General features: G+C 61.5%; 2 protein-coding genes across 5 annotated transcripts in view; both read right to left on the reverse strand.

Moving 5' to 3' along the window:
- Positions 1-666, reverse strand: part of Lrrc47 (leucine rich repeat containing 47) — a 9,080-nt gene extending 8,414 nt beyond the window's left edge. Inside the window, exon 1 of the mRNA XM_023699428.1 lies at positions 1-666. This exon is cut by the window's left edge and continues 1 nt beyond it. Coding sequence (XP_023555196.1) covers positions 1-56 — 56 coding nt within the window. The 5' untranslated portion in view covers positions 57-666.
- A 1,749-nt stretch (positions 667-2,415) lies between these two features.
- The window catches only part of Cep104 (centrosomal protein 104), a 34,412-nt gene continuing 26,701 nt past the window's right edge, over positions 2,416-10,126 (reverse strand). The window contains exons 8-17 of one of the 4 annotated variants that reach the window (XM_023699423.1): positions 9,282-9,458; positions 8,232-8,438; positions 7,820-7,924; positions 7,076-7,112; positions 6,900-6,957; positions 6,494-6,602; positions 5,303-5,441; positions 5,099-5,166; positions 4,640-4,730; positions 2,416-3,924 (exon numbers count right to left, since the gene is read on the reverse strand). In XM_023699423.1, coding sequence (XP_023555191.1) covers positions 3,809-3,924; positions 4,640-4,730; positions 5,099-5,166; positions 5,303-5,441; positions 6,494-6,602; positions 6,900-6,957; positions 7,076-7,112; positions 7,820-7,924; positions 8,232-8,438; positions 9,282-9,458 — 1,107 coding nt within the window. In that variant the 3' untranslated portion in view covers positions 2,416-3,808. Of the gene's footprint in view, positions 3,925-4,639; positions 4,731-5,098; positions 5,167-5,302; positions 5,442-6,493; positions 6,603-6,899; positions 6,958-7,075; positions 7,113-7,819; positions 7,925-8,231; positions 8,439-9,281; positions 9,459-10,126 lie in introns of those variants that run through there. The other 3 variants (XM_023699424.1, XM_023699425.1, XM_023699426.1) reach the window with 3 other exon arrangements.

Raw genomic sequence — 10,126 nt, forward strand, 5'->3', positions numbered from 1 at the left:
TCGCGCTCCGCCAGCTCAAGCTCGGGCCAGGCCTCGGACACGGCCGCCACCGCCATCGCGCCGCCGCCGCCGCCCGCGCCGGACTTCCGGGGCTCCGAGCGTCGCTCTGGCCCGGGCCGGAAGCAGCCACCGAGAGCGCCCTCGGTCGCTAGAGAGTCGCGCGCGCTCCGAGAAGCCGGCCGCCTGCAGGGCCGGCGCTCGGCGGCCCGGCGGGTCCTACAGCCCAGGCTGCGCGGGAGGGCGCCCCAGGTCCTGAGGTGACGCTGTGTGGGGTGCAGCGGCCAGGCAGGCCCCACTCGTGTCTGGGCGCTGCCGGGGTCCCGCCGCGCCCGGAGCACCCAGGGCTCCTGGGGGACCTGGGCCGTTCCCCGAGCGAGGGGCCGGGCAGGTGGCCGAGGCTGGGTGCCGGCGGGCTTTCTCTCACGCAGCACGCGCTTGCTGCCGAGGGCCAGCGCACACGGCCAGCCCCGACCAAAGCGAACCCTCGGGTAGGTGAGGGACCCGGCTGCGCAGCCGTGGGCCAGGCCTGGAGAGGCTGCGGCCTGGCGGCTGAGTGTCGGGCTCGGCGGCGGCGGCGGCGGCTGCGCCCGAGCCCATCCTGCCGGGCACGGGCCGATCCCAGCCACCCCACTACCCCTGGCGGCCAGGGCCTTGGCCTGGTGATCCAGTCACCTTCCAGAGACCTGGGCGATGCACCCATCGCGTGCACCCCAGTCCGGACAGGGTCCCAGGCCTCTGGTGCTGGGGAGGCCAGGTCTAGTTGCCAGACCTTGTCCTAAGCCAGCTGGACAGGGCTGTGGCTTTCTGCTCTGCAGGCACTGACCCCATCTGTTGGCTGGGATTGGTGCACAGCGTTCCCCGGGGCTCCTCACCGACACCCAAGCCAGCATCAGCCGCCAGGGCACCTGGGGTGTGTGGGCTGATGGGATGCCTTGCCCTGGAGCCCTTGACCGTCACGACAAATGGGGTGCGGGCGTGGCGGGCGGCCTGCACCCCAAGTGTCACCTGTGTCGCCTTGGCAGCCTGCACACTGCTCCACCACTGGGTGGCGCTGGCTCCCTCCAGCGTCGCCAAGGGTGGCCCGCGTGCGGCTGTTCTGCAGCAGCAATGGCCCCAGGAGCCCCAGAACTTGTCTCAGTGGCTGAGGCGTGCCTCCTGCGTGTAGGAAGCCACTGCCCCAAGGCACAGAGCCGAGGCAGATGGAAAGCAGCAAATACCTAGAGGGGGCTGGACAAAGCCATCCTCCTTTGGGACCCACCAGAGCCTCACTGCCTAGGTGCAGGCGTTGCTAAGCAAGCTCCCTGCCTTAGCAGGTTCAGCCTGTGCCGCCCCTTATGCTGAGCTTGTGCCAGGTGCTGCCCTCTGGCCCCCCACGACTGTCATGGGGAGCTGGGGACCCGGAGGGTGGCCAGCAGCAGTGTCAGCAAGCACAGGAGCTGGCAGCAAGGTGGAGGTGGTGGACACTGCAGCAGTCGACAGCTCTGGTGTGGACGCTCAGCCACACTTTGCTAGTTCCTGATTTCCACGCACACAGCAGCTGACTGGTGTCATCCTGGGAGCTGGCTCAGGAACCCTCCTGGGCCCTGGCTTGCATATCACCCGTGCCTGAGAGCTCAGCACAGCTGACGCCCTAGAACATTCTGCACGTGTGCGCGCTGTGGAGGAAGCGGGTGGAAGTCGCCCTTACCTGAGTGCAAAGTCGCTAGCAGCAGCGGCGAGGGCTGGGGCGCGGCTCTCAAGGCAGCCCGACTCCCCGAAGAGGCTTCCAGCCTGCCTTCCAGGCCAGTGCGGAGCTATGCTGGCATTTAGTGAGTCAGTCATTTACAGTTTGCTTTTTAATTGTAACTGTGAAACGCATGACAAAATATTTAGTGACTTTTTATTATATTAATATACTTAAGGTGAATTAATCCATATGCCCTAAAGTGTAACAATAAAAATATATTATTTTATAATTCTGGTACCTGAAATAAAGACAAATATAAAATTATGTTAAAACATTAAAAAACTGCAAATTCATTAAAGGCATTTACATCTGTATTCTAATGTAAATGTATCGATACAACTCTTACAGACTAGTATCTTAAAATATGAAAATAATATAAATATTGTTAAATATCCACAATGTAATCAAATGAAAACTCATTTATTAGTGTTCCAAGCTCAGGCTTTTACTTCCGAATGGCCACAGGCTCTCGCAGCTCCTCGGGGCCTCGTGTACCCCTCTTGCTCACGTGGGAGTCATAACTGGGTGACGTCCGCAGCAGCCACTGCCACAGAAACTTGGCTCTCCAGTGCCTAGTGCAAGCATTAGGTGCGACACCAATTGCGTTCATTAATTACTAAAAAGGAATTTTTAAGTTTTTGAGATGGGGTCTCACTATGCAGTCCAGGCTGGCCTTCAGCTCACAGTGATCCTCCTGCCTCAGTTTCCCCAGTGCTGGGATTACAGGTGCAGCCATGCCTGGCTAAAATGAATTATTTTTTACAAATGTCTTAAGTTAAAACAGATAAGAGACACTATGTACATCTAATAAGTTTGGATTGCAGAGAAAAGAGTAATTTCTTGGTTAATTTTCTTCATTTTATTTATGGAAGTGCTTTCTCTAGTCTTAAAAGATGCCTTAGAAAGCGATGGCCAACATCTGTGGACACAGCTCCACTGGCCAGCAGCCCTGGCAGCTGTACTTCACCTTGTCTAATAGTTTTGTGTCACCTCTCTGCTCATGCAAAGATTTTTAACAGATTACCATCTTGGTAGGTCTTGTTCTCATCCAGCCGCACCCTGAGGTACTAGTTTGCCGAAAGCAGGGGTTAGTCGGTCCACGTTCTTGGTGACCATGTCGCTGGGAGCCGGGTGCTCACAGCGCTCGGCGTCTCGGGGCACAGCCTCGCCGCGCAGCCTAGGCTGTCTGGAGCTCTCGGCGCCCCTCCTGCCTCACACCTGCTTTGCTGTTCACCTGGTTGGGACTTAGAAGCGCTCCCACACTAGTCACAGGAAGTAGCTCCCTCCAACCCACACACTTCTGAGTGCATTTTGCAGGCTGCCTACGCAAACTCAGGGTGTGAGCAGCACCCGGCCACTGTGGAAGTGGCCTGTCCTGCAGCCCATGGCTGCCTGGCACTTGAGGCAGAGGGCACGGAGACATGACAAGATGGGCGTGTCCAAGTACACAGTGGGCAGCTCGTCTTGCTGGTTGCCCTGCTGGCCGTGAGGGGTGCTTTCCTGAGGTCCAGGTTGGGTCCGAGACAGCGCCTTATGTTTCAGCATCCTATGGATGGTCTGAAAATCAGACTTCCAGTTCACTCCCAGAGTTGGGATAAAGGACAGCAGGACAGACCTGAGCTGGCCTGCGCTTGCAGGGAGTGTCTGGTGCCAGGACCACAGCCGAAGCCTGCAGACGGCTGCGAGGTGGGGTGAGGCTGGCCTGGCGTGTCATCCCACCACACTGTCCCCTGGGCCTGGCCAGTGAGGGTGCGGCCACAAGGTGGGGCCTTGGGCTGAGAGCAAGCCTGCCCGCGGCACTGGTTCCTGCGGCTGCAGTCTCTTACATTTCCTCGCTCACCTTTATGTTGGTCCCTGAGGCCAGAGGGGCTGAACCCGAAGGCCACGGAGTCGGGTTGGGAGCTCAGCTCCTGGCTTCTTTGGTTAAGAACTACGCACACCTTTAGCAAGACAGAGCGGACCAGGCACCAGCATGGGAGCCGGGGCCACAGAGACAGAGCAGGGGCTGCGCATCCAGCGTTCTGGAGAAAGGGCTTGGAGGCAGGACAGTGCCTGGTCCCCGACGGAGAGAGCGCCACTGTGTCACCGCCTGGTGTACGTCCTGTTGGAGCTCTTGCTCAGGCCTCCCTTTGGGGTTGGGATTTTGCTTCCGGCCTTCGGTCCTGAGGTTCCTGACCTGGCTGTTATGGAGCCTTTCCCTGTGATAGGGACAGAGACACATGGGACTTAGGGACTGTGTCAGAGCAGGCTTGGGCTGGGTGACCCTGGGGTGCCTGGGAAGAGCCCACAGTGAGCAGCAGGGCCTGGGGCTGGACGGCGGCCACCTCCCGGCTGGCAGGGCCAGCACAGGGGCAAGGCGAAGAGCGGCGGTCATGGTCCACAGGTGACCGAGGCGAGGAGCTGTGTGAATGCAGACAGAGCAGACGTGCAGCAGCAGGTGGGAGGACGGAGGGGCAGGAGACAGGCAGGTCGGAGGGCAGATGGCGCCACTGCCCAGCTGTCGCTTGGGCCGCGCTCTGCACCTGGGCAGGCCCCAGGCGAGGACGGCTCCCCGTGTGGTGAGGGCCTCTCTCCTGCACTTGGAAGGCTGATGTCTCCGTACTGACCGGGCCGCTGCAGACTGAGCCCTCCTCAGTCACCACCCTACAGTGACGTGGACGAAATGTGTGTCTTTCTAGGCCACTGTAACCCTGATAGGACGTAGCTAGAGCAGCGATCAGGGACTAGACAGTGGCTTCACCCACAGCTCTGTTTAACGCCACCTTTCTCAGACCCCTGGGTCTGCCCTGCGGAAGAAGGTGACGAGGGCCTGCGTACCACCCGTGGGCACTGGGGCGGGGATACCTCCGAGAGCAGCCACAGCACGGAGCCAGGCCTGGGGTGAGGGAGGAGGGACACGTAGGCAGTGCTCACCCTGGGGCGGTGCGGGGGCCTTGGGCAGGCTGTGTGTCCTGCGCAGGTTCATGGTGCAGCCGGAGGGGCTCATCAGGTGCAGCTTCCACGCCTGCAGGCAGAGGCGGCGTCACCGTGAGCCCCTCGGGCTGTGGGGGCCTCGGGAGGTGACGGGCTCTCAGCCTGGCCTGCGGCCCGAGCGGTGCCTTCCGCAGACCCTGCCGGGCTACCTTTCAGGCACCAAATGCTGAGACCCATGCTCCACAGCCCAGCAGGCCTCAGGAGCCGGAGGAGCCCGCTCCACGGCCGCGGCGCCTAGCGGTGCCCTTGGAGTTGTCTTGGTCTACACTTGGCCTGACCGCTTGGGCAGGGCAGGCGGGCTTCCTGATTCTGGCGTGCACCGGCCACTGACCCCATGGGCGTTCCTCCTCTGGGCCCCCACTCCTTTTAGGCTACTCCCCTGCTGGGTCAGGCCCTCACCTCTTCTCCAGGAGTAAAATTCTCGTGGCACAAAGGACACCGGTTCGCCAGCTTCTCAGACCTGGCAGCTGAAATGGGGGTGAAAAGGATCCTATTAGCCACGTACACGTGCGCGCGAGGGAGGCAGCGTGTGCACGCTCCCTCTGACACAGAGGTCCGGGTCCCTGGTGGAGGCCGCAGCAGCACCTGCCCCAGGACACTCACGGGTGCACGCCTTTGCTTTTATGTGTCGGGGCAGCTCCTCCTTGGGAACTGCCTCGCTGCAGCGGTAGCACTTCCCGAAGGCGTCCTTGCTGTCGCACTCAGTCAGCAGGTGCTCTGTCAGGCTGGCGATCTCCACCACCTGGGCCCGGGGCACAGCACGGCGTAAGCACACAAGTCGGACCACGCCACTGCTTGTTCCTGGTGCCCCTCCTGGTGTCTACGGTCACTTCCTGCACCCCATACCACACAAAGGCCACATTAAGAGGCAGAGACAGGCAGAACTACAGGTGATTTAGATGTGGCTGATGTAATATCAGTGGCCACAAGTGGCTCGGAGGTTAAATGTGTGGCCCTGGGCTCAAATTTGGGCTCCCCTGGGCTCGGATGAATGTGTGTAGAGACGGGTCCTGGCCCGTCATGTCACAGCAGGAATGAGGTGCCAGGAGGCACGGGCCACTCGGACACCTCCCTGCAGCCCTGGAAGGAGAGGGTGTGCTCTCCACCAGCTGCCCTCCTCTCAACAGGAAGGCCTGGGGCATGGTGTGAGAGAGGAAAAGCTCGAGGCGAGGCGCTGCTGAAGAGCTGAGAACCAGGACCAGGTGTGAAGCCTGAGACCGGGAGGGTGGAGAGCCCGTGAGGAGCCTTGTTCCTCAGCAAACTGGGGACACCCCCTGGGGAGGCACAGGATGGGCAGCTGGTCCCCGCTCACTGTGTGGGGCTCAGATCAGGTGACCATGACTTGGGGACAGACTGTGCTGCTCAGTGAGACTGGCACGTGTGCTGGGGTGCCTTGCAGCAGCACGGCCCATCTGACAGATGGGGCCAGGCCTCACCGCACTGCCAGCACAGCCAGAAGGCTTGGCTGAGGATGTGACTGCTGGTGCTATCACAAGGACACAGACGGCAAGCCCTGGCTGCGCGTGGCTTGTTGCAGGGGTACGTGGCTGTCCCTACTGAATGCAAGCATGGCCACCCACACGCAGGCAAGGCGTGGCTGCTCAAACCGCGCTTCAGGGAGCCTGTGGGCGGCCCTGACCACTGGGCAGCTTGGCGACCGTCCCCGGGCTGGAGCAATGCCCAGTGAACCCTAGATGCCCCGTGACTTTTCTGATGCCGCCTCTGCAGCTATAGTGCCTGGGGCTCTGGGCCCGCTTGGCCCCCAGGCCTGCGGCACCCGAGCCAGCACCTGACCTGCCCGCAGTGGCCACAGCGCGTCAGCATGAGGCAGTGCTTCCAGTAGTGCAGGTCCAGGCCCTCCTCCGTGAAGGCCTCGCTCCGCTCCCCGCAGAAGATGCACAGGCTGTGGGAGAGGTGGGAGGTGGACTCCGGCCCAGCTGGGGGTCGGGCCCCTCCCTCCTGGCCTGCGACAGGTCCCGAGCAAAGCCCAGAGCTGTCAACACTGGAAGGCTTTACCCCGAGGCGAGGCAGGCTGGGCTCTGACTGTGGCTTGCCCCGTGGAACAGGCTCCTGTGCCCAGGTGTTCCATGGGGCGAGCCACAGTCAAGAGATCATGGGAAGGTCAGTGGGAATCAGGGACACACCCCTGACCAGGGTCCCTCAGGGGCTTCCAGCAGGGCAGTGGCCTGGCCTGACTCACTTGTCCAGGTAGTGGCTGTCGGGGATGTTCGGTGGTGCCGTGTTCCTGCCTGGACTGTCTGCGGAGCCGAGAGAGAACAGTCTCAGTGACCCCTTGTCAAGGTGCTCATGTGTTTAGTAACGGGTGGGCACGCGCTGCTCGCCACGGGGCGGGTGCTTAGGGACACAGGGACCTACCCTGGTTCCTGGGCCTCTCAGCATCACCCTCCTTCGCCTAAGAAGAAACAGGCAGCTCAGGTCAGTGCCGCCCCCGCCAGTGAGCCTGGCCCGGAAAGGCTTCCTCCGGGTTTGTTCTCAGCAGCAGACCCTGCTAGAGACTGTCAGCACCCACGCTCTCTGGCTCAGATCACACTCCTCCTCAGACACCACTGTGCCAGGGCCACCACCCAGACCTCACCAGCACAGGACTGGCGGCCCTCAGCGGGATCCAGGCAAGAGAGTGAGCGGGCCGAGACAGCCATGTGTGGGCGAGTGACCTGCGTGTGCCCCAGGTCACTGCCCTCGCGTCCTCAGGGTGAGGCACCAGCACAGGGTGGAGCCTGTGCACCTCTGCGGGGCAGGAAGGGCAGTGAGCCCAGCCCAGGCTGCAGGCCTGCTCGTGCGTGCTCCTCCTCTCCTGGGGCTGTGGTGTCTGCTCTTCAGCCCTGCTGTCTCCCCATGGGGAGGGTGAACACAGCGGGTGGTCAACCATACACACATACACGCACGCATGACACACGTATGCACACATGATGCAGGGAGCTGTGCCTCCCTCCCCCACGCTGCCCTCCTGTCCCCCAAAGGTGGCTGGGACAGCAGAGAGCAGCTGCCCCTCTGTGGCTCCCTGCACCCCACACCAGCAGGGTGGCTGGGGACCCGCACATCTGTGTGACAGCCTCAGACCCAGGGAGGCGACTGCCAGAGCACACACCAGCTCCCCACCTCAGCCTCGGCCTGGGTTCCTTTCCGAGCTGCCAGAGGCCCTTGCAGGGCTTTAACTTCTTCCTTCTGTTTTTCTGCTTCTTCTGTAGCTGCCCTTCTGTGTACCTGGTTAAAAAAAGTTACTTTGCCATTGGAGTCGCTTGGGGGCCTGCAATGGGTGACAAGGGCACCTGCAGAGAGCATGTTTTTGCTACGTGCTGCCCTCCACACTGAGCTAGCCAGACCCGGAACCCAAGCGTGTCCTCCAGGTGAATCTAACCAGCGATTTCCGCTCGGGCCGACTGCACTTGCTGCCCTCACAGATGGGCTGGAGGGGCACAGCCGATCTGAGCCCAGGCCCTGACGTCCCGAGCGCCTCCACCGCCCCCCCGGGGCCCCTGAGCCGGGCCAGCCAGGTCCCCAAGGTGCCTACCCTCCTCTCGCCGTGGGGGGGCCTGCCGTCGATCCTGGCGAGCCCCTCGAAGATGGTCTTGTAGAGCAGGTTCCTGCGCGTGCTGCTGTCGTCTGGGGGAAGGTGCTCCAGCACCAGCGCCCGGTGCTCCGCATACATGTCCAGGATGAGCCTGACGGCCATCTCCCGGACCTCGTGCACCCTGTGCTCCAGGGCGCTCACTGCGAACTGAGGGCAGTGGGAAGGCTTCTGGTTAATAGGCCCCGCAGAGGCTGAGCGAGGTCCTCCCAGGTGGGGGAGGCACGGGTGCATCGTAAGTGTTTGCAGAGAAAACCGCCAGCGCCGACGCGCACAGCCGGAGACCCAGAGGTGCTGCCGCACACAGAGCCTCTGCTGCACGTGCATCTGCTTTACTGTCCCTGCGGGCACACGCTCTGCCCCGGAAGTGTGGGTGGTAGGGGTCTTGGCAGCCGGCCTCCTGCGCACAGTGCTTCCCTTCCTTGCCTTGGCCTTAGCGGTGGCGCTGGACCCGAAGGACAGAGCCCCAAGTGGCCCATGGAGAGGAAAGTTCCCTATACACTGCCTGGGCCCACGCGGAGTGCGCAGCTCACTGTTCTGCACAGCAGTGCTCCCAGCAGCCGAGGCTGACATGGGAGGCAGGCAGAGGGGAGAGGGTGAGGCCACAGCACCCGATAAAGTGGCTGTGTGTGCTCTAGAATGGAGGGGCTTGCAGGGCACAGTGGAGTCCTCAGGGGACTACCAGCAGCAGCCAGGCAGGGACAAGGTGGTGGCACATGCTGCCCACTGCTTCCTACAGCTACAGTCACGTGCGGACACAGAATGCGTCCTGCACAAACTGGCAGGAAGGCCGTGGCGCCCTGTGCTAGCCCAAGCAGGGATGACAGCTCTCACGCGGCCTCAAACTCCCGGTAATCCGGCCTCAGCCTCCCACAGGCATGCCCGCTCACGCTCAGCCGGCTTGAGTTCAGTTAACAGCCCATGCGGCCAACACCAAGGCGACACGCCGGGCGGCCTGCGTGGGGCACTGAACGTGTCATGCCGGACACTCACCTTCATCACGCTGTCTACGGTGAAGCCGGAGCCCGCCATGCCCAAGTCTCGCAGCAGCCGCGCCAGGAGGTCCACCTGACTCATGGCCAGGTGCGCCGAGCAGTTGGGCTTCAGCGGCTGCACCAAGTAGGACGGGACCACCTGCAGCGCGCGGACCTCCTTACACAGGGCCATTTCCTGCGCAAGCAACACGACCTGTTAGTGTTCGTGCAGCACGCTAGAGGTGGTTCAGTCCGACTTGGGAGACTTCAAAATAAACGCTGAAGAAACAACAATAGTGACACCCTGTAGTACAATTACTGAGATGCTTCAAAACATACTTTCCCCCTTTTGGTTTTCTCGGGACAGGTCTCATCGTGCAGTGCAGGCTGGACTTGTACTCACTACGCAGCCTGGGCTAGCCTGGAAGGCTGCGTAAGCCTCCTGCCCAGCCTCCCGAGGTGCAGAGATTACAGGAGAGTCCCACCACACTCAGCTCATATTTCTGATTAAAGACTAGAACAATTAGAGCCTTAAAAGCCACTGATCCTAGCCAAGGTACGGCAGCCCTGCCTGTTGTTCCAGCCACTCGGATTCAAAGCCAGCCTGATACACTTAGCAAGAGCTTATCTCAAAGTAAAATAAAAAGGGCTGGGAAAGCAGCCGGCGGTGGAGCCCTTGCCTGCCACGTGCGAGGCGTGGGTTCAAGCTCTACCTCATACAGCAATCAAAATGAAGACGCCTAAACTGGCTGAGCTCACTAGCTAGTGCAGAGGGCACAAACTCACTCCCACGGGCCTGCTGAGCTCACTAGCTCGTGCAGAGGGCACAAACTCACTCCCACGGGCCTGCTGAGCTCACTAGCT

This window comes from Octodon degus, unplaced genomic scaffold, assembly GCF_000260255.1.
Source record: "Octodon degus isolate 3935 unplaced genomic scaffold, OctDeg1.0 scaffold00113, whole genome shotgun sequence".
NCBI classification, from domain to species: Eukaryota; Metazoa; Chordata; class Mammalia; order Rodentia; family Octodontidae; genus Octodon; species Octodon degus.